This window comes from Engraulis encrasicolus, chromosome 4, assembly GCF_034702125.1.
Source record: "Engraulis encrasicolus isolate BLACKSEA-1 chromosome 4, IST_EnEncr_1.0, whole genome shotgun sequence".
Lineage (NCBI taxonomy): Eukaryota > Metazoa > Chordata > Actinopteri > Clupeiformes > Engraulidae > Engraulis > Engraulis encrasicolus.
This window is the reverse complement of record NC_085860.1, coordinates 13,799,326-13,822,684: the sequence shown is the minus strand read 5'-3', so window position 1 is coordinate 13,822,684 and position 23,359 is coordinate 13,799,326. Positions and strand designations below refer to the sequence as shown.

Genomic DNA, 23,359 nt, shown 5'->3' with positions numbered 1-23,359 from the left:
TGACTACAATGTAACTTGTTGAATTTGGGCGGAATTTAGCGCATTTTGGTGTTTTTGAGAAGCTTTTGGACGGGATTTGGTCAGACACCTCTGGCAACACTGAACTTCACACCAGTTGGTAATTTCTCCTTCTCCATTCGTGTACTGTTCAGTGTATTGCCGTCTTGTCTTTGTCTTTACATGTGCCTATTCACACATAATTGTCTTGGGAAAGGTTTTCGTGTTTTTTACGGATTAATATTTACCATTATATATTGTAAAATGACATAATATCATATTCTGTAAAAATGTATGGTTTTTGCTGACTGTGTTGGGGTTTCTGTAATTCTGGGGCCTAGAGCTTGCTAGAACAGCTGCCATGTCGTAAACTTAGCTAGGTGTCAGTTATCACACAGCCTACTGGCTGAGTTGCTCTTAGTTGCTCAGGCCTACACTGGTCACAGACACTAGGTCTAGGCAATATAACACCATGAAGTTGACTCAACCATGTTTGGCTCAAGGCCATATGAGATGCTGATCAGTCTGAAGGGCCGTACACACACGTCGCTACTAGTTACTCGCTCAGCGAATGAAGTCAATAGAATGTCGATGTGTTTCAGCGAGACTCGCAGGCGAGGACTGTACAAGCGATGCGATGTGGGCGGATCCCGAGTTGAAAATATTTTATCTTCGAGTGAGGCGAGCAAAGCGGCGTACACACACAAAGCTAGCTTTTCGCCTACTCGCCACTCTCTCATGGAACGTTCGCTGAAAGTTCCCGCGGCTTTAACTGCCAATGAACAGGCGAGAAGTACCGAACTCTGCATTGCAATTGGTTACTCGCCTCGCTCGAAGTTAAAATATTTTCAACTTGGGATCCACCCACATCGCATCGCTTGTACAGTACTCGCCTGCGAGTCTCGCTGGAACACATCGACATTCTATTGACTTCATACGCTGAGCGAGTAACTAGCAGCGACGTGTGTGTGTACGGCCCTTTAAGGGTGACAATATCACTGCTGTGGCTTCTTGTTCAGGCCCCTGCGTGTTAAATGCACGTGTGTGTGTGTGTGTGTTTACAGGGGTCACGAAACCAGCTCAGTAGCTTCCAGGCCAGACTCCTCTACAATGGCTACTGCTGGCATTTCTACTTAGACCAAAATGTTTGTCTTCCTGTTATTAATCTTATTCCATGAACAAATTGCATTTGGCCCCTCAGAGTATGTTCTTAGCCCTTTACAGCACAAAAGGTTTGACCTACATCTAATCTGACACAGTTTAAATGTTGCCTAAACCACCTTTGGGGTTCTTGATTGCAATTTTCTGGCAATATTTAATCTGCCTTCACAGCACAACCAGTGTTGCGAAGTCCGCTTATTATAAGCGACCTTGGGCTTCTTTTTTTGAGCAGTCGCTTTTAATTTTGTAAAGTCGCGGGTTGCGTTTTTTTGGGCTTGTTCTTTTCAGGGTTGGGCTTGCTGTTTTCTCCTGCTCTGCCGGTGATTACCTTCGCCAGAAGGTTATGTTTTGCCCGCCGTGTATTTATTTGTGAATATGTCTGTTTGTTTGTACTTCGTCTAACTCAGTCAAAACTGAGCCGATTTTTATGAAATTTTGTGGGATGATTGGTCATGACCCAAGGAACAATCGATTAGTTTTTGGGAGTGATTGGGTCAAAGGTCAAAGGTCAAGGTCAAAATGTGTGTTTGTACTTCGTATAACTCAGACAGAACTGAGCCGATTTTTATTCAATTTAGTGGGATGATTGGTCATGACCCAAGGAACAATTGATTAGTTTTTGGGAGTGATTGGGTCAAAGCTCAAGGTCAAGGTCACGAAAAGGTCAAAAACGTACATTGAGCCGATTTTTATGAAATTTAGTGGGATGATTGGTCATGACCCAAGGAACAATCGATTACTTTTTGGGAGTGATTGGGTCAAAGGTCAAAGGTCCAGGCCAAGGTCACGAAAAGGTCAAAAACGTAAATTCAGCCGATTTTTATGACATTTAGTGGGATGATTGGTCATGACCCAGGGAACAATCAATTACTTTTTGGGAGTGATTGGGTCAAAGGTCAAGGTCAAGGTCACAAAAAGGTCAAAACGTAAATTGAGCCGATTTTTATAACATTTAGTGGGATGACTGGTCATGACCCAAGGAACAACCGATTACTTTTTGGGAGTGATTGGGTCAAAGGCCAAGGTCACATAAAGGTCAAAAACGTTTTTCTTTGCCAAGCACTATATGCCAGAAGAACGTGTGCATGCTGAATTGAATAAGAGGTCAAGACTGGGCCAAAAATGTAATATTACGATATTCCGGTCCGATTTACATGAAACTAACACCAAAATTTGGAGAATGTTATGCCCCACACTTTGAAGATGGCCAGAAAAAAATAAGTGGCGTAGGCGAAGGTTTGCGCTCTACCGAGTGCCCATTCTAGTTTGAATGTGTTTCTCAATGGCAACTCGTTTTTTTTCTCATTCATCCGTACAAGTGACCCTACTACAGCATTGTTAACTCTCACTTTCTGTGGTCACTTTTGGAGATTTTAGCTGCCAAGCAGACCCCCGCTAAGAGTAAAGCCGGGCATACACTGTGCGATATTTTCACTCGTGGGTCTTAAGCTTCTGCTCACACTGCACGATGGAATTTCACTGTTTAAAAGTTCACAACTCACGACCCACGTCCTCACACTACACGAGCCAACAGTCGGATGCGAGTGAAATGCTTCCACCGTACGACACGACAGGCATGTTTTCCCGGTCTGCAGAGGAGGGAACATGCGCACCTGAGGTAGAGATGAGGTCGCGCTCAACAGCGAATCGCACGGCCCTATTCATTTGTGCATGTGAAGTGTCAAATCGGGTCGTAGCGCTGCTTTAACTGTGCGCTTTACGCAGGAGCCACGACCAGAATTTCAAACCGTTTTGATTTTCTTGCAACCCTGCGATTGCACGATCGTGAGGCGAAATTGCTTGTCGTTACCCCATGTACACTGCACGATGCGAGACTCACGATTGACCTGCGATTGAGCAAGAAATCGGCCCGACTCTCAAAAAGTCGTGTGAGTGCCAAATCGGAGCAAAATCGGGGCAAAAGTCGCACAGTGTAAGCCCAGCTTAAGGTCTTCCCTGACTAGGCAGGCGACTGACGACCCACCTCTTCGGTCGCTTCTTTTGGGCTTGTTTTCTTGTCGCATGGTACAGTGGAAGCATTTCGCTCGCATCCGACTGTCGGCTCGTGTAGTGTGAGGACGTGAGTCGTCAGTTGTGTATGGAAAGCCAAGAGTTGACAGATTTCGCATCAAATTAGCACGTTAAGATTGAAATTCACCCGTTAAAAGCGCCCGTTTTCCCGAAAATTCGCCGCTTTTTCCACCGTCTTTCACCAACAACGGCCGCTCTGTAGGTGCGCCATGATGCGCGTCGCCGACGCCCGTAGTTTCATGTCAAAATGTCAAAGCGCGCGTTCCTGACGTGCGTCGCTACCAAGACAACGTGCGTTGAAGACGTGCGTTTTCCTAATATGATAATAATGTCCATCCTTCTTTTCCGAGAGCCAATGCATTTGAAGTGGTTGCGGGCAATCGCTGAAATCGCTGATCAAGACAGCCAGACCAAGACAGTTCATCACAGATTTGCTTAGAGGATAACGAAGAGGGTGATATCGTCCTGGAGTCTTATGAAGAGCAAATGGACGAAAGTGTAAGCACATAATAAGCATGGTATGCTATTTGTCATTGTGGATTTGTTTTCTGTCATGTAATTTAAATATTTGTTGTGTTGTGTTGTTGTAGGATCAGAGGGATCTCAAAACAATTTTGAGTAATTTCCAGCTCGACAATCTGGACGAGATCACCAGCCTCCCGATTATAGCTAGGATGAAGCTCATCTTGAGAAGTGCTGTGGCGACTGTGGCCAAGCCATACTTTGGCTGGTATAAAAAGCCTTGTGTTGAGTTTGTGGGGGAGCCAGCGGCTGATTATGGTGGGCCCACCAGGGAGTTTTTCCGGTGTGTAAGAATGGCTGAATAACAGTAAATAATCACAGTAAGTTTTGAATGTTGTTGTTGTTGTGACTTTGCTCTTTCATTATGCACTTTATATCTCCTTGCTGGGTTTCATATTGTTCTGAAAGTTTCAACGTGACATGTTCATACAAAAAGGCCCCCAAAAAAATCGCACCTTATCCCATCATATCAGGCGAAATAACCACAATTCCATCCATCAGTTAGTTAGCATGTTTTGTGCAATGAAATGAAAAATCATACCACTTTCCCTGATTATGTTCTGCAGTCTGCTGATGATCGAGGTGTCTTCAACGCTAGGCATTTTTGAGGGCAGTCCAGGGAGGATGCTCTTCGCCTATGATTTGCAGGCGCTGGCGGGCAGAAAATATTTCTTGGCGGGCCTGCTGATGGCCTGGTCCATAGTTCACAATGGTCCAGGCCTCCGATGCCTGGAGCCTGCCGTTTACCACTTGATGTGTGGCCAGCCCTTGGACTTCGACACCTTCGATCTGACTTGTCTGGAGGAGGATGCTCGTTCCTGTGTGGAGCAGGTGACTACATTGTCAATTTTTTTTGTGTGCTCGAGCCTCTACGAAAAAAGTACAATGTGATAAATTAATTGTTGTGTTTTCATTGATTTCAAGAACGCATTGTATGCATTTTTGATGCAATATGACAATGTAGAAATCAAAGTAATCTTGAATGAAGAGAAGACACCGGAGCAGCTCAGATGGGATGCTTTTTCTTTTTACAACATGTTAGGGACTAACGTTTCAATGGCAAGCCATCTTCATCAGAATCCATCAGCATCCCATCTGAGCTGCTCCGGTGTCTTCTCTTCATTCAAGATTACCTGCCTCCCTCCCGTTGATGCACCAGATGTAAAAACAGAAGCGCGTGGAACCCCTTTTTTGTAGAAATCAAAGTACTCTGCTTTTCAGTTTCTTAACTATTTATGCCCCTTATGCCTTAACACAGGGGTGGGCAATTATTTTTCTCAAGGGGCCACATGAGAAACCAAAAAGGTGTCAGAGGGCCACATTAAGTTCAGGTTGTAATATCATTGACCGATCATATATATATATATATATATATATATATGTATATCAATTTTGACACACACCCCATTGCTGATGTGTTTGTTTTAATAGGCACATTGTTCTTAATGATCATTTGAATGCAGCTCTTTGTGAGAAATCTTACAACAAAGTGTTCTGAAATAAGCACATGAACTGACCTGTGGTGGGGAGTCGAATAAAGCTGGATGACACAGCCACACATTTAATTTAATCAATCATTATCCCCCTGTATTGATTGGTAAATGATAAACTGACACTTATTATTACCTCCACCAAGGACATGTGATCATGTTTGTTTGTTCGCTGCTGTGTGCACAATTTGCAACTAGGGGGCACCAAATAATGATTTACTACTCTTGTTGAAGAGGGATGGTTGTTCTCCCCTACCTTAATCACCCAGTTTAGATGTTCTGCCCTGCTCCTTGATTTTCTCCTCATAATGAAGACTGGAAAACAGAGGTGGAACGTAACTAAGTATTTTTACTTCGTTACTGTACTTAAGTAGTTTTTTCTGGAATTTGTACTTACTTGAGTAAAAATAAAAATGCAGACTTTTACTTTTACTCAATTACATTTTTTGACAATTACTTGTACTTTCTACTCCTTACATTTCTAGGAGAAGACTTTGTTACTAGTTACATTTATCCTAGGTTTTCCTGTTGTGTTTCGTGGATATTTCAGTAGCCTCAGCTGCGGGCAGGGAGGCGGGACCAAGCCCCTCTTCCAAATTGACACCCAGACAGAAAATATACTTTTAAAAACATTAACAGGACTCCATAGTCATGTTCAAATGGAACCGAAAACCGTTGCAGACAATTTTTCCTATTTGATCAAGTAGGTAGACATGGAGAAAGACAGCCATTGCGCGTGTAGGCCTACTTGTACTTTTGTACTGAAAAGTACATTTAAAAGTTAGTACTTAGGACTTTTACTTAAGTACGTTTTTGGTAAACAACTTTTACTTTCACTTGAGTAATTTTTTCGCAGGGTACTTCTACTTTTACTTAAGTACACAACTTCAGTACTTCTTCCACCTCTGCTGGAAAATGGCTTCACCACAATGTAATCTGCAATGCATGACATCTTGCAAGCTAGCCCCCACACAAGTTTTGAAATTAGGGGGGGTTGTCAGCTAAATGTGACAACACTAATTACACTTCGTTTCAAACTGGAATATACCAACTGCTGTATAATTCATTCAATCAAAAAATCTTTAATATTATATTTATAAAGAAGAAAGCAAAAACAGTCTTTGAATCAGTGCATTCATTTCATTTCATTGAATCAGTAGGCCTATATTTTATTTCAAGTCTTCAGCGAGAATAATCTAGTCTGCTCTGGGCCTGAACAAATGTATTGCAATCAGGTTGAATGCCATTAATATTCTTTATATCCACAATACATCTTTAATATTAGTATTATATTTACCCATATGCTATGTAGAATTGTGGTGTAGTAGATTATATAAAGAAAACAAAAACAATCATTGAATCAGTGCATTCATTTCTCTTCATATCAAGTCTTCAGTGAGAATAATCCAGTCTGTTCTGGGCCTTAACAAGAGCATTGAAATCAGGCTGAATGTCTGAGGTTGCTATGCGAAGTACTGCAGACAGGTGCTCATCAGTGATGGAGGATCTGTGTTTGGATTTGTTGAACTTCATCACTGAGAATGTCTGTTCACAAACGTATGTGGATCCAAACAGGACTAGAATCCTCTGTGCATGCCTCCTCATGTGTGGGAAGCTCTCTTCTTTGAGGGAGGAGTAAAACTCCAGCAGGGAGACTGACCTACAGTACAGTAGAGAAGAGTAGAGTGCTTTCATTAATTCAGAAGGAAATGAAGGTGCCTGTCATTTTACAGACAGACAGACAGACACACACACACACACAAAAGTGATTGAATATGATCTGAACATTGAATAATAGGCCTACCTGAAGTGCTCTGCAAGGAGGGGATCAGACTGCAGGTCGATTAGCTCCATCTGGACGTCACTTGGGGCATTTTCCACACTGCAGCTGAAGGGAGACGAGACCAGTTGCATCTCACTCTCCAGATTCTTGAAATCTTGAAATCGCCTCAAAAACTCGCCATGCAGTGCATTCAACATCTTTGAGTATTTCTGGAGGCGATCAGCCGCCTTTGTCGCTGCTTTCAGTGTTGGTAAGTGAGTCAAAACCCTCTCCTTCACCTGGTTTGAGAGAAGCTGTAATTTTCTCATGAAAGCTTTCACTGCGCAGTACATTTCATGGACGAACACACCCTTGCACTGAAGCTTGACATTCAGCTCGTTCATCAGTGCAGTCACGTCCACAGCGAATCCGAGGTCTGCCACCCACTCCTCATCTGAGAACTCCGGAATGGCATGTCCCTTCTGCGCGCAGAAATCCTGAATCTGGTCTCTCAGGTCCCACACACTTTTCAGGACTTTTCCAAGGCTGAGCCACCTGACCGTGCAGTGGTAGCCCACATCACCATGCCCGCTCTCGCTCTCCTCCAGAAGTGCCACAAATTGCCTGTGGTTTAACGCTCTGGCTCTGATGAAGTTAACCACTTTCGTAACTACGTCAACGACATGGTTCATTTTCAGCACAGTCTTGCACAACACCTCCTGGTGAATTATGCAGTGCAAAAATGTCAACTTCTGCTCCGGGTTTATTTCGGTTACTTTATCCTGCATTCTTTTCAAAAGTCCCACATTTTTCCCCGTCAGATTTGGACAACCATCTGTTGTTACGCCAGCCAATTTGTCCCATTTCAGTTGTAATTTTTCCAAGCAGGTATTTACCTCTGTCATCAAGTCCTTGCCAACTCCTCAGTGATTTGGAAGTCTTTCGTTATCCCTCGTAAAAAGATGAGTAGCTGGGCGGTGTCGCGTACATCGCAGCTCTCGTCCAATGCCAAAGAAAAACAATCGAATCCAGCAGCCTTTTCCTTCAACTGCAGCTCCAAGTTTTCTGCGATGTCCTCCACCCGCCTTGTTACGGTGCGCCGGGAGAGCGAGACTTGTTCAAAAGAACACTTTTTCTCAGGGCACATCAGTGAGGCTGAGTCCACTAAACATTCTTTGATAAACTCTCCGTCGGAAAACGGCTTGCTTCTCCTTGCTATTTTGTGAGAAAGTACAAAACTTGTCTTGACGGTAGCGTCTCGGTTAGCATGGCATTTTGTGAAAAGTCCTTGCTGTGTTTGCAGTTTGGCTAGCAACACACCAGCTTCTCGTGCCCGCTCTTCATCCGTCAGATTTTTGAATTTCTCCTCATGCTTGGTCACGAAGTGACGATTGATATTGTAATCTTTAAGCACAGCAACGTGAGTCCCGCAAACTAAGCACACCGCCTTTCCTTGTATCTCAGTAAAAAAATATTTATCGGTCCACGTTTTGTTGAAAAGGCGACCTTCAATGTCAACTTTCCTTTTTTTGGCTGACATGACGAGTTGCTGGTAAATGGCGCCCTCAACTTGTTGTAGTTGAGGTTAACCCAAAAACTTCCAGCATGCTAGAACGTGACGTAACCACGAGCGCTACGATTTCAAAATAAAAGTCGCACCATCATATTGCACTTGAAATATGGGGGTTTCCCCCATTTATTTTGTAATTTATAATTGGCCTCGCGGGCCGGATAGGGATGCGCAACGGGCCGGATGTGGCCCGCGGGCCGTACAATGCCCAGGTCTGTCTTAATCCATGCCCCACTCCCACCCCGACCACCCATTCTGACTTTTTACAGATTAAAAGCTGCTGCACAGAGGACGAGCTCCAAGCCCTCAAGGCTGATTGCGGGGACTGGATTGCGGAGTGTGGGGTGCCTGCGATCTACACTGCCAAAATGTCCGACCTGCCCATGGTGTCGCAGAGGATTATCTCACACTTTATCTTCCACCGGTAAGAAGTAGTTATTGTAGTGCTGATATTCCACTTTAGTGGTAGGTTCAAGCCTGCATTCACAGATGTATAGATGTGTTGTTGTCACATGATTATACATGGGTAATACTAACACGTGCAACAAAACAGCGGGGATGATTTATTGGGTGGCTGCACTTGAACAGCAGCAAATTACAGGTGATTAAGTGTTATTTAGAAAGTGGGCACAGGTGTATGTTGGTGGGCTGAGTGTGGATGCCAGAATTGTTTGCAGGCCGTGGGGGGTGAAGAGAGATAGATAAATAAACAGGGAATGACTTTCAAAAAAAAAAAAAAACCAACATTGAAAAGTGCATTGGAATATTGAAAGTGCATGGATTGTGACATTGCGATTAGTGACATTGTGCAAAAAAAAACCCCAGAGAGGTAGGAAGGCCAGGTACTCGAGTAACTGTAAAGTAATTGTAAAGTGCTAGTGCATATTTAAGTGGCGGATGGCTTGTGAGCACAGGTACTGTCCCTAAAGCGTGTGGAGTTGCTTGGGATACTGTGGTACCTTTTCCTTGATGGTGGGAGTGTGAAGAGGTAGGGTCAGAGAGGATGTTTTTGGCTTTCCTGGCCAGTCTGGTGTTGTAATATGAGGCTGGAAGATTATATGAAGAATATGAAGGTGGGAAGATTGTGCCACCCTCTCCAGATGTTGCTTTTCTTGACTGGTGGAGCTGCCATACCAGACCAAGATGGAGAAGGTGAGCACCATACCTGTCAACTTTGAGCTCCCAAAATCCTTGTCATCCCTCCAGGTTTTTATGTCAGTTTCGTCCACTTCTGATGCTATTAGCCATTCCCGTAATATGGCTGGTTTGGACAGTGGTAGTCGGTGAAAACGGTCGGGGTTTCAGCTTTTCATTTCACGGCCGCAGCCGGTGTAAGAACCGCGGACCATGTTTAGCCTACCTAGCCACCTGATTGAGTAGCCTGCATCCGGGTCAGACTAGAGAGTTGCAACAGTGAGACACCTCTGAAAACACTGGCCAGTGAAAGACTGTGTGGTCCGATGATCTTCTCTGTGCCTCGGTTTGATTGACAAGACCTTTGTGATGAAGTGTGTAGCGTTTTTGGGGTTGTTTATAGCGGGGAAACATCAGAAAATAATATTTACAAATTGGCCCTGCCGTGATGCATTGGCTGCGTTATTCGCCAAAAAGCTTAAAATAAGCTAACTCCATAACGGCGCGGCATTGTCCGGAATGGCTCATCATTAGATACATTATGAGGCATGGGAAATCGATATTGAAACTTTCATTTTACGCCGGAACTATCCTTTAAGGGATTTTAAAAGTCAAAGTCTGTCCCCACATTGAAAAGCGTATTTTTTCCCCTAAACTCATGAACGTTGACAATTTTGCATGTACAGTCAGGGAATGCCACACCATGTTGGTGACAGTAGGCTACAGTGATTTTGTTTGGTCTACAATATTTTCTGCAACAATGAAGAATGCAAAATGCTCAAGAAACCACTCAGTTCAGGCAGACATGCATGCCAAATGCAGAAAACAGGAAATGGTGTTGACATTGGTGTTGCTTTCATTAGTCTTTCATGGCTATACATTTTTCCTGGGAAATTGAGGGTGGGACAGTATTCATTGTTAGAAACAACATTTTAAATAACGTATTTATAACACTAAATTACGAATAAAATGTCTGGTATGTGAACACATAACTCCAAAATATCTTCCCTATTTCTCTCTATTTTCTTCCAAGTGTGGCGAGCATGATCGGGCAGTTCAGGGAAGGGATGAACTCCTGTGGCCGTCTCTGGGACCTGGTATCTCTGTATTGGCGCCAGTTTGAGCCGCTCTTCATATCGAAAGGCCAGAAACTAAAGGAGTGAGGAGTGACACTGGCCACATTAGGTATGAGGAAGAGAAGACGCTCTACCTGTTCCACAACTGGCTGGTGGCCATTCAAGGTGTGTAATGTAAAATTGTTTTTGAGGTTTTTTGCAGTATAAATACGAAAATAAGCTATTGTGATTGCCAGGTGTTGTAGGAGCAATAATTAGTCTGTCAACAGGAGTATAGTATATAGTATATAGAGTGTAGTATATAGAGTATAGTATAGCCAACCCATCTGTTGGCAGTCCACATTATTCTACAGACCTGCAAGTCTTTTTTTTGTGCATCAATTTTTGAAAATGTGCCTCATGGATTTTTGAAGTGCAGACAATCGTACTGTAAATCTTACTCAATTTGTGCAGCTTACAAATGTTATCGCCCAGAAGAGTTGACTGTGAATCTAATTCAATACATGGTGTTCATCACAGGGGCAGACTCCCCTGGGCTTCCTGGTTCCCTGTAAAATAGAGTTCTTTGATCGGGAGCAAGGAGAGAGGCGCAGACCATTTGCATCAACGTGCAGCCTCACCCTCACCCTCCCGAGGGGAATGGAGGACGAGGAGCAGTTTGCAGAGATGATGCATGAGGCAATCAGGGGATCACTGGGATTTGGGAAGGTGTAGCCCCAGTCCCCCATTCCCAGCACAGGGAGAACACCAGGTCTCTGGCCTATTGCGCATTTCTGTGTCATTCATAAACATTTTGTGATAATGTTGCAATGTCTTCCTTCCATTTGGGACGTTTTTATGTGAAAGAATGCATGCGATGCGAAATGTCAGTGAAGTAGGCTACATTTATGAGTTATATTCTAAAAGAAAAGAAAGGGGCTTGGTTAGAAACAAGAAGATAAGGGATACTGAAATGTCCACTGATGGATTCGAACCTGCACGGATACAAGAAATCTCACTTGAGTGCAGGAACTCATAGCTCTGACCTCTGCACCACCACCTGGTAACATGTGGTGGCACAATTACAAACAAGACCTGTAAGCACAAAACACAAGTTAGCAATGCATGTCGATGAAAAACAATTTTACATTCAATAATGTATGGAAATGGTCTCAAAATAAGGGCAAAGTGGACGTATGGGTTGTATTCCTAAAAGGCTTTGTCAAACAATGCAGTGAGTGAACTTTGGGAACATTACCACACAGATATCTGTGGTTATCCTCTAAGCAGATCTGTGATGAACTGTCTTGGTCTGGCTGTCTTGATCAGCGATTGGCCGCAACCAATTCAAATGCATTGGCTCTCGGAAAAGAAGGATGGACATTATTATCATATTAAGAAAACGCACGTCTTCAACGCCCGTCAGGAACGCGCGCTTTGACATGAAACTACGGGTGTCGGCGACGTGCGTCGGAACGACGCATCATGGCGCACGTACAAAGCGGCCGTTGTTGGTGAAAGACGGCGAAAATAGCGGCAAATTTTCAGGAAAACGGGCGCTTTAACGGGCGAATTTCAATCTTAACATGCTAATTTGATGCGAAATCTGTCACTCTTGGCTTTCCATAGCTGTGAACTTTTAAACAGTGAAATTCCATCGTGCAGTGTGAGCAGAAGCTTAAGACCCACGAGTGAAAATATCGCACAGTGTATGCCCGGCTTTAGTCATGGAGAAGGATAGGAGAGTATGTAGGATTAAGTGTGACCACTCAAAGTACTTTGTCAGGCTTGACCAGTGTTGCCAAAAGAAAATCAGCCAAAGTTGCTATTGTGTTACGAGGTACCGTGTTGGCGGTCAAGTGAGAGGCAGAGGCGTAGGCAGGAACTGGGTTCAACGTTGATTTTTTTGTTTATTTTTCCCAAACCACTTTCAGCACCAATGTGCACTATTATTTACAGTGAGGATAAAATGCAAAAATAAATTGACACGTGGGTCAAAAAGATGAAGAAAAGAAATAAACATAAATGCTAAGGACTCTAAATCCAGAAATAAATCAATAAATCAAAATCAAAATAATACTTGCTATAAGCAGCAGAAAATAGTAACAGGCCAAGGTAATGTGCAATAACAGCCACAAACCAATACTCAGACACTGAGTGTAGCAGAGCCTACCATAACAGGTGTGTGCTCCTTGCTGGCCTCTCCTGGACTGAAAACCCTTAGGTTCTTAAAGAGAGTGAAAGCTCGTGCCCATCGGTGGAGCATACCACCTTTACCACTAAGATGGGGGTTAAACACAATAGTAACCAAAATAAACCAAATAGAGCAAAGTAATGCGAAACAAAGCAAATATCCTAACACAGGGATTCAAAATAAACACACTGAAAGCAAAGGAAATCATAAACAATGCTGAAATCAATAATAACAGAAAATGGAGCAAACCAATGCGTTGCACGCGCAGCGTGAACGCAGCGCGAACGCGCCTACAGCCCAGCATCAGTGTTTATCTGTTTGTCAGAGCGAGTGGAGACTCTTTTAGCTGGAGAGATGCTGCAACTCAGGTAAGACATGCTAACTAGCTCAAAACGGTACCATAACAACATGACAGTTAAACTGAAGTGAAATGCTGAACAGAAATGAAAACAGGGGTGAAGTTTGTCATGTTGGTGTATGCGTGTGGTGTTTATCAGCATGTAGAATGTTTGGATGGAATGTTTGCGTGTTTGGGTGTTCGTAAATGAAATGTATGCAAGTGGAGCGTTCGGTAACTGGCAACAATGTGTGCACCCATGTTAACAGTAAACGGAACAGAAACGGTAGTGAAATGGTGAATGCTTACGGCAGAAAGTTCTTTGAAAGTCCGGTTTGATGAGAGTAATCCGTGTGGGTAGTTTGAATGAGGAAATGGCGCCTCACAAGTTCAAGGCAAACGCCATTCGAGGCGCCTTGATGACGTGGTGGCCAGCCACGGCATCACATATTGGCTCACTGAAAAGTCGCTTGAAGTCACTAGATGACGTCATAGCGTCACGCTGATCTACAGAAAACGTGCCCACATGCCTTCGTCCACAGTAGAAATGGGTGGCGCTAGCTACTTTTTGGAGATCAGAGCTAATCTGCAGCCCTGCTTAATAGTGGGAAACGGTTCCGATGGCGGCGCAGAGTCCCAATTGTATTGAAAAACAATGAATTTGTCACTGAAAATGCATGCTTTAAAAAGTCGCCAGATGCACCAAAAAGTCGCTAGATGAGGTTTTTGGTCGCCAGGGACGTCAGTCGCAGCAACGAGTATTGGGTGAGGTATGTGGGCTGTTCTGGATGTGCACAATATTTGTGCACGTTGGGAGACTGTTTTGTATGTGATGAACGTAGGGAGAAGAGGGAGAAGAAGATGGGGAGAAGGATGGATGGGTGAGCAGTTTATGTAAAAATGTATTTGTAACGTGTGTGCTTATGCGTGTGTCTATAGAAATTGTATTGTACTTTGTATATTCTAGGCAGGCAATTAATCGCCCTACAATATTTCTTTCATATTGTATAGATTGTAATGATTATATAGAATGAATATATAATTATTAGCTGACTAATATCATAATTGATAATAATTAATAATAATATAATTAGGCTATATCATATTAATTATTATTATTATCATTGTTATATATTATATTAATTTAATTGTGTGTCTGTGTTCATTCCTTCCAACAGAATCAAAGGGTTATGTCTCCCCAAACCTCATGCCGCTAACCCTCGTGAAGGTGAGGAAGAATGGGTCATCCCTATATTCACTGGGTCCTGTGTTCCCCGCAACCAGGAAACTTAGGACTTTTTAGGACAGGACTGGTTTAGGGATAGTTTTGGTCAGGGCACAAATGTACAACTCGGAAACAGACCCTTGTTTCAAAAAAGGGTTCTGTTTCCCACTGCTTCCATGTAGACTGCTGCCGCATGGCAAAGCGCAGGTTGTTGTTGCACCTCTGACAGGTTAGGTTTAGGGATAGTTTTGGTCAGGGCACAAATTTACGGTTACATACCGCCATTCTGACATTTACTTTTTATTGCAGGAACCATTTTTCCAGCTTGCAGGAACTGTTTTCAGATCCTCCTGTAAGGGCATTTGGACCGTAACAAAATTAGACACTAAATTATTAATTATATATTCCGAAATGCTGTCATTCCGACAGTATTAGATTGTCATTCCGAGTCATTTGAACATTGTTGCAAGTACTTATAGGCGCTTTGAACAAAGTTCTAACTTAATTGAAGTGGATAGAGTGACAGTGCAATTACAGGATTAGTGTATAATTTAGTGTCTAATTGTGTCACGGTCCAAATGCCCTTACAGTTAGGGTCTGAAAATAGTTCCTGCAAGCTGGAAAAATGGTTCCTGCAATAAAAAGTCAATGGCGGTATGTCTGAATGGCGGTATGTAACCGCCCAACTTGCCTACTTGGGAAAGGTTGCATGAGGTTTGCGCCAAAGTGGAAATGCCTCGTCCCCCACGAAGACGAATGGCTGACTCCTCTCCGCTCCTGGCAGCACAGCATCCTCTGGCAGTCCCAGACCCCCATTGCGCAACCTCTGGCCAAAGATGGAGTTGGATAGCACACCACCGTCACTCCTCCTGCCATAACTCCCCACGTCCACCACATGGAACCAGTAATCTGTGTCTGCAACAGCAAGGAGGATGATGGAGTATGACCCTTTGTAATTGTGGTATTGCGACTCAGACTTGTTCGGTGCCTTGATCACTACATGCTTCCCATCAATTGACCCCACACAATTTGGGAAGTTCCACCGACGCTGGAAGCCATCAGCGATGCCCCTCCAATCATCGGCGGTTGGCTCAGGCATGTACTCAGCCACCAGCTCCTCCCAAATGGCCTTGCACACCACGATCCGCTATGGTGCGGTAAGGTCGCCGGTAGCCAAGAAGTGCAGGCAGATGGCCAGATGCTCAGCAGGTTGTGTGGGCTGCCAGTAATTCGTCCACTGCATGATGATCACCGGGCCAATCTTCGCCAGCAAGACATCAAACTGGTCCCGGTCCAGTCTGAAATAGCGCTGGAATCTCTTGCCATCCAGATACGGAGCTCTTGGACGAGGTGGTGGAACTCGCCGTACACCATGCCGTACATGGCTAGGACGGTGTCCGTCCCCAAGCAGCACAGCAAACAACAATATCCAGATCATCCATCTTCACAGGATGACAAAACCTGATAAGCTACGGTATTTATAGAACATATTTTCACTTATTTTGAAGAAGGAATGTTTTTAATTTGCTCTCCAGTTCACCTCTGACCAATACGATTTCAAAGCAGCATCAATACTGGTCAAGTCCCATGCATGATGGTTGTCTGCAGTGTCCCGTCAAAGCCGCAATTAAATATAAAAGACTTCTGATTAACCTAGGTATACGCTGAATCGCTCAATCAAGACGATCTGCTATTGTCTTCACATTACACTTCAGTACTTCAATGCCCCATCGTCCATCGCGTTCAACATCAGTGCATGTAGATTTTGTGAGATTATTTCTTTACTGATCACGTTTGGTGGTTTAAGTTACATCAACCTACACGGGCCATGCAGAATAGAGTGCAGTACCTTTAAATGAAAACAGCTGGAAAGATTAGATTTCTACGTCATAGTCGACTCACTGCGAGTGTAGCGGCTCTCTGTCGCTCGCCTCGTTCATATCGTGGCTGGTGTATTTGCCCGGTCAGTGATGAGGGAGCAACCACTTTCAGTGATGCGGAAGAAAAGAAAAGACAGGAAACGCTAGCAAGATTGTTTTCATCGATGGAGGGAGATGAGAGCAGTGTTGAGGAAGTGCATGATGAGTGAGGGAAATGTAGGGGGTTCATATGAGGAAGATGGGTTGTGTGAGCTGACTTTTATACCAGACAGTGAAGAGAACACTGACGAAAATGATGGAGCGAATGTAAGCCTATATGTCAGCCATGGTTAGGAGCTACCTGGAATTAATGAGGGGCTTAGAGAACCTTGCAACTCCCAACTGCAGACAAAAATGCACCAACAAAATATCTTCAGGGCAGCAAAAAAATATTTTTCAGGAGTACTCCTACCTTTCATATGAGTTATGCTTTCCATATGATTACACCAATAAAGAATACAGCAGAAACAACAGGAAAAGGAAGGAGTAGAACATGCTTTCTTAAGTACCATCTTCAGGTTGACGTGGGTGAAAGACACCAGGTCTGCAAGACAATGTTTTTATCCACATTGGGCCAAAAAAATGTCCACCTCATAGTGACCATGTACAGTGGCAAACCCACTCTTGCACCACCGGCGGATAGAAGGGAAAAGCACCCTAAAAAAACAGTAATGAGCATGAGCACATTGAATCCTTTCACCCCACAATTAGCCACAACCTAAGGGCACATGCCCCCAACAGAGGCTACCTCCCCAGTGACGTTTCCGTCAAGATGATGTACGAGGACTTCCGAAGAATCCCATATGCTCTTATGAGACGTACCGGAAGGCAATCAATGAGATGAAAATTGGCTTCGCAAAGCTTGGAGGGGAGCAGTGCGAGGCGTGCCTGAAATACAACATCCATGTAAAAATCCATCAAGGGGAACAAGTGGTGCTGTCTGTGAAAGCTGTGGAGAGGGGGAGGTACCATATGTACACCATTTCCGAGCACTGAGAGGGAGGGATCATTACCGCATACTCATGAACGGCGTGACGTGTTTCATGTGCGTTACGCCCTTTTATTGGGGAAAACATGGGGTGGAAAGCCAATGCAAGCCAATACTCGGCGTGACGTTTTCCATGTGCGTTACGTCCATTTGTGGGGGAAAACAACCCATGCAAGTCAATTGGTGATATTGGGGTTTAATAAACGAAAGATACGGACCTGTAGACTAGTGCTGTTCACACGCAACATGTCGAAAACGTGTGGTGTTGCCGGCTGTTCAAATAAAGCCAAACAGCCGTGGCTCAATCATGAACTGTGTTCATTTAGACAAGTCGATGTAGGATGTAAGTTGATGAGACATTTGGTCTGTTTTCACCCATAAAGGGGCGTAACGCACATTTATGAGCAAAGTACCCGGATGGCCATTCATCTGTATTGATGGTAATGATCTGTGATCTTCACCCAAAGAATTTGCGCATTCCTCCTAGTCTTTTGCTTATGGCCGCGAGATGCGAGGCAACGTCATTGACGCAAACTAGACCTTGACAGTCGGTCGCGTTTCCGATATCTGCGGCTGCCATGTTACTCCAGATTTAACTCCAGACTTCACAAAGCGAATTAACTGTATTGCTGTCGCCTTATGTCGGAGAAATCTCCGTGCAATTAGTGTTAATTGCGGTCCATAGCCCTATGAAGTGCATTAACTGACTGTATGAAAGTTAAATAAGGTATCTATATTATTGTCTACTGTCTGTTTCCTATTTTTTCCTGCACTGGTGGCAAGGCATAGTGCAACTAAGTTTGTCCGCTAAATGCCTTTACAACGAGGGCTCACAACTTTACAAACAGGGCAAAGAAAGCGTCTGTATTTTGAGCTCGTGTTGTTGCTATGGTTATCAGGCGTCTGCATGAAAAAAGAAGGTTGACAGAAGCGATTTGCCTCTCATTTTAAAACACCGCTGATAAACACACTCCTGACCAATGCTGTGTTCCATTATTCACCCTCTGTACTGTGTACCTTGTTTGAGTGCAGTGAAGTACCCTTTCCACCCTCCGCAATTCACGAGGCGAGTACATTCCGATTCCCGTTCTGTCTGATACACTTAACGGAAATGACGGTTGGTCGCGTGACATCCGAGTTTACCAACCGCCAATATGCAATTCAACACGGAAGGCACTGTTCCTTATGCTAACACTTTTTAAAATGACCCCTGCCTCTAATACACATGGCGATTGTCTTTGGAATCAAAACCATGCTGTTATCACGGAGATTCAACCGTTTGACAGATCTGACACTCAACTACGTCACAAACATGGCGGCCGTTGAGTGCGAAAAGTGTACAGTAACACCACACTTCGAAAAATGGCCGTTTTGGGGGCGTTAGTCGGGTAATTTACAGTACCGTCGCAATTAGAAATGGAACACCCTGCGTACCCAAACACAGTGCGGAAAGGGCGGACAGTACGAGTATTGGAACACAGCACAAGTTTGAGTAAAGCGGTGGTTCTCAAACTTTTCCCATCATTCCCCGCTTTGGAGGGTCTGGATGCTTCTGATTCTATTAGCCATTCCTGTAATATGGCTGGTTTAGACAGTGGCAGTCGGTGAAAACGGTCGGGGTTCCAGCTTTTCATTTTACGGCCGCAGCCGGTAGAAGAACCGTGGACCATGTTTAGCCTACCTAGCCACCTGATAGAGTAGCCTGTATCGAGGTCAGACTAGAGAGTTGCAACAGTGAGACACCTCTGAGAACACTGGACAGTGAAAGACTGTGTGGTCCGATGATCTTATCTGTGCCTCGGTTTGATTGACGAGACCTTTGTGGTGAAGTGTGTAGCATATTTGAGGTTGCTTATAGCGGGGAAACATCAGAAAATAATATTTGCAAATTGGCCCCGCCGTGATGCATTGGCTGCGTTATTCGCCAAAAAGCTTAAAATAAGCTAAGTCTATAACGGCGTGGCATTTCCCGGAATGGCTCATCATTAGATACATTTTGGGGCATGGGAAATCGATGGTGAAACTTTCATTTTACGCCGGAACTTTCCTTTATGAAAAGATTGACAGCTGGACGGTAACCTATGTCTGGTTCAGCCCGTGTCCACAGGATTCATAGCGCAGTCAAATTAGGGTGTTGTGAAAGTCGATGATTGTGTTGTTGTGGAAAAAATTCACATGTGTAACATCTGCATGGTCAATTTCATTCTTCAGCAGGGTTCTACACCATCAACCATAGCAGCGGTTCAGAGCATCATTAATATACTAAATACTTTGTTGGGGACACAAACTGGAGTCAGACCAGGGAGTCAGACAGCAGGACCAAGCATGGACACTGAAATGCGAAGGTGATATTTATTACCTTCGCCAGAAGGTTATGTTTTGCCCGCCGTGTATTTATTTGTCAATATGTCTGTTTGTATGTTTGTCTAACTCAGTCAAAACTGAGACGATTTTTATGAAATTTTGTGGGATGATTGGTCATGACCCAAGGAAGAATCGATTAGTTTTTGGGAGTGATTGGGTCAAAGGTCAAGGTCAAGTCACGAAAAGGTCAAAAACGTACATTGAGCCGATTGTTATGAAATTCAGTGGGATGATTGGTCATGACCCAAGGAACAATCGATTACTTTTTGGGAGTGATTGGGTCAAAGGTCAAGGTCACGAAAAGATCAAAAACGTAAATTGAGCCGATTTTTATGAAATTTAGTGGGGTGATTGGTCATGACCCAAGGAACAAAAGATTACTTTTTGGGAGTGATTGGGTCAAAGGTCCAGGTCAAGGTCACGAAAAGGTCAAAAACGTAAATTGAGCCGATTTTTCTGAAATTTAGTGGGATGATTGGTCATGACCCAAGGAACAATCGATTACTTTTTGGGAGTGATTGGGTCAAAGGTCAAGGTCACGGTCACAAAAGGTCAAAAATGTTTCTCTTTGCCAAGCACTATATGCCAGAAGAACGTGTGCATACTGAATTGAATAAGAGGTCAAGACTGGGCCAAAAATGTAATATTACGATATTCTGGTCCGATTTAAATGAAACTAGCACCAAAATTTGGAGAATGTTATGCCCCACACTTTGAAGATGGCCAGAAAAAAATAAGTGGCGTAGGCGAAGGTTTGCGCTCTACCGAGTGCCCATTCTAGTTGAAGTGTGTTTTTGCTGAACCTGTACATGTAATGTCAAGGTAGTGGCGTACATAGCAGAGGAGAAATTACAGGATCTTTCTCTACATTAAGATATCTGACTCTTTCACCATTGTGCATTACATTTTTTATTTAAAAAACAAAACAAAAACATTTTAATGGTGTCCAAAACATTTCAGCGTGGTTGAAGGCCCTGATGAAGGCCAGACGGCTGAAACTGGAGAAAAGACTACAGAGCGCTCGCTATTCTTTCCTTTTGCAATAATTATTTGTATATTAGTGTAACTTTGTCTGTCCCCACCACCAAACTGTAGTGATTAGAATAGGCTACTATAATGTTTTGCTCTGACATTTGTGTTATTATTGTTTTGTATGATTATTTCACTCTTGTAGGTCTTTCCCAGGCTTTTTTAAGAAGAGGCCTAGTCGAGGTGCGGCATTTAAATCCCCAAAACAACTGAAATTATGGAAACCATTTAACCTTACTGTTTTTTTGATGCACCTCAACTCCACCACAACACCCTCCCCGGAGTCCCCGGAGGAAGATCTTCAGCACCTGCAGGCAGGTCTTGGCAAAAGGACTCTGTCCATAGACGGAGAAATGACACATTCTGAGGTAAAACTCACGTCTGTCCTTGTTTGTCACACAGACTGAAGAACCAGAATAAGCTTACCGTAGTTCTGAAACCTTTTTATTTAACTTTTCTAGATATCCAGGTTGTTCGAAGACGTGTTTCCCAAAATAAAAGCAGTGTCAGGAGGGTGGCTGCTCTACAAAGCTGCAGGTATGAAAATCATGTTAATTTACAGAACCCTAGACATATAGAAATGTAATGTGAGTGAGTACATTTGAAGTAGAACTGGTTAGGATGTCACAACAGAATAGGTTGATATCAGAACATATTACAGTGAATTATTTACTATCACATTTATAATTTCTACTCAGGCGGGAATGGAAGGCGGCACTTGTCGGTTGTACCTCCAGAGACTGAGGGCTATACCGCTAGCACCCTAAAAACAGCTAGCGGGGTGGTAAAACAATTCTTTACATCCTGCCACTTTAGGATGAGCTGGATTTGGCGCCCCTCTCCACCGACGCAGTAGAGTTTGCGCATATGCCGAAGACAGAATGCACTTGCAGTAAGGTCATGCCTTTACAGTTGCTGGCATTACATGTCACCCAGTGCCAAAACTCAACTATCTCTGACACTGATGATTATGTGGAATGTGTGTCGGAAGATGTGTCAGAGGTATTGTGTAATTATGACAAGATTTTGAAATAATGATCATGTGTGCTTTAACAAATCCTAATGTGATCATGTTGCAAAAAGTTGTTACACGTACCCTGTGATTGGGGCTGAGTGTTTTTTCATGTGTTTTTTAGCCAACACAAGCCTGCTGCCCCATCTGCAGCGAAATGTTTGCAACCTAAGAACTGAAATCTCATGCCAGCTCGTGTGGACTGGAGAGCCCGGTGAACTGGCAACCAAATTTGGAAAGGTATTTTGTTTGTAAAGAATTTTTGGTTTGGTTTGGTTTATTTATGGATATAGGAAGACAAAAGGTATCCAAGGGATAACATGTAAAAGCGTAAACACTTATTTCCAACATGGTCCCTGATGGAAGAGGACAAGACATAACAAAAACATGTAACAGATAAGTTATCACATACACATATGCCATCGCATTCCTACGTCACCTAGTTCTCCACTTTATTCCACAAAAATACTCCAACTCTTTGTTTAACCCTTCTAAACTGGTCATGTCGCCGGCAACAGGAAATTCCATACGTAATTCAAATGACCATACCTCCTCGACTATTTACGGTAGTGAAATAATTTAAACAGATCCTGAAAGGCCATAAACTAAGCTTTTCCCAGATATACAACACATTACGGTAGCTTGCGTTTTGCGTCATCACGCTCCCGCGCAAATTTCAAAAGAAACTACAGGAAGTAGAGCAAACAAAGGAAGCTTTAGTGGATTTTCGGTGAGGAAAACATAACTCGGAACGCGATATATACACTTAATATCTGTGTTTTATAGTGTTTTGTGTTGTAAATGTAACCAGTGGTTATCCTGAACCTTTATTCTGATGGGGTAACGACGCTCCCCTTTCCTTCCGATGTGTAGCATATATCATTGCGGTGGTAACTAGCTAGCAAAGACGCTATGTTTTTGATGCTGCAGAGTGTAGCGTGGGTACACCGCTCTCTCTGTCCCTCCGTTTGTGGTTGAGCCATCATACAGGAAAGGTAGGCGTCCTTCTCGGTTGGTTTATTGCTCTTTTTGGTGCGTTGTAATGTACTTAGTTGTTGGTTACTGACACCATTTAACTTAATCGTAGCCCTGTCCATCGGCGGCTGGCATGGGGTCGGCTGCTGTTCTGGGATGGTGTGCCGAGCTGGGCAAACTCAAGTGTCGCTGGTGGCGTGTCTCCACTTTGTGGTTGACTGCTTGCGTGCCGCTTCGAGAGAACCAGAGGTAATGCCGGCATTTTCTGTAAGAGTTTCGACGCTTAGCACTTGACTTGTGTAGGGAGTTGTGCATTTCCATAATACACAACTCCTGTTTAATCGATTTATAAATGCCGTGCCTAATGGTAACTTTCTCGTTAAATGTACATAGGAGTTGGTGCCATCGACTACACTGATGCAGTGTCACTAGAGAAGGGGGGCATCACTGTTCTTTTCCCAACCTTTTTCTTTGTTTTGTCCTATTGTATAAGTGATTCATCCTGTGCAACCTTTTCACTTTGTAACGTCCAAGACGAAGGGGCTTGTGTAAGTTTCACTCAGTAGGCCTAACCGCCAAGACGGAGCTTGTGTA

General features: G+C 43.7%; 2 protein-coding genes across 2 annotated transcripts; one reads left to right on the top strand and one right to left on the bottom strand.

Annotated features, from left to right (window-relative positions):
• Nucleotides 1–6,320: 6,320 nt before the first annotated feature.
• LOC134446717 (general transcription factor II-I repeat domain-containing protein 2A-like) lies at nucleotides 6,321–7,874 on the bottom strand. Its single transcript, XM_063196025.1, has 2 exons — nucleotides 7,006–7,874; nucleotides 6,321–6,861 (listed from the first exon to the last, which is right to left on the bottom strand). The coding sequence occupies exons 1-2, from the start codon at nucleotides 7,866–7,868 to the stop codon at nucleotides 6,594–6,596; spliced, it is 1,131 nt and encodes a 376-aa protein (XP_063052095.1). The 5' UTR covers nucleotides 7,869–7,874; the 3' UTR covers nucleotides 6,321–6,593.
• Nucleotides 7,875–14,401: 6,527 nt separating this feature from the next.
• LOC134446716 (uncharacterized) lies at nucleotides 14,402–22,965 on the top strand. The gene is made up of 7 exons (XM_063196024.1): nucleotides 14,402–14,481; nucleotides 19,597–19,730; nucleotides 20,924–21,146; nucleotides 21,240–21,315; nucleotides 21,477–21,780; nucleotides 21,915–22,030; nucleotides 22,878–22,965. Exons 1-5 carry the CDS (start codon nucleotides 14,461–14,463, stop codon nucleotides 21,632–21,634), a joined length of 612 nt encoding a protein of 203 aa, XP_063052094.1. The 5' UTR covers nucleotides 14,402–14,460; the 3' UTR covers nucleotides 21,635–21,780; nucleotides 21,915–22,030; nucleotides 22,878–22,965.
• The last annotated feature ends 394 nt before the right edge of the window (nucleotides 22,966–23,359 follow it).

Coding starts and splice junctions, on each gene's coding strand:
- LOC134446716 (XM_063196024.1), top strand. CDS start 14,461: ATGCCGCTAACCCTCGTGAAG. Junction 14,482..19,596: donor TGCCGCTAACCCTCGTGAAG/GTGAGGAAGAAT, acceptor TTCATTCTTCAG/CAGGGTTCTACACCATCAAC. Junction 21,316..21,476: donor GCTGCTCTACAAAGCTGCAG/GTATGAAAATCA, acceptor ATTTCTACTCAG/GCGGGAATGGAAGGCGGCAC.
- LOC134446717 (XM_063196025.1), bottom strand. CDS start 7,868: ATGACAGAGGTAAATACCTGCTTGGAAAAATTACAACTGAAATGGGAC. Junction 6,862..7,005: donor CTCCTTGCAGAGCACTTCAG/GTAGGCCTATTA, acceptor ACTGTACTGTAG/GTCAGTCTCCCTGCTGGAGT.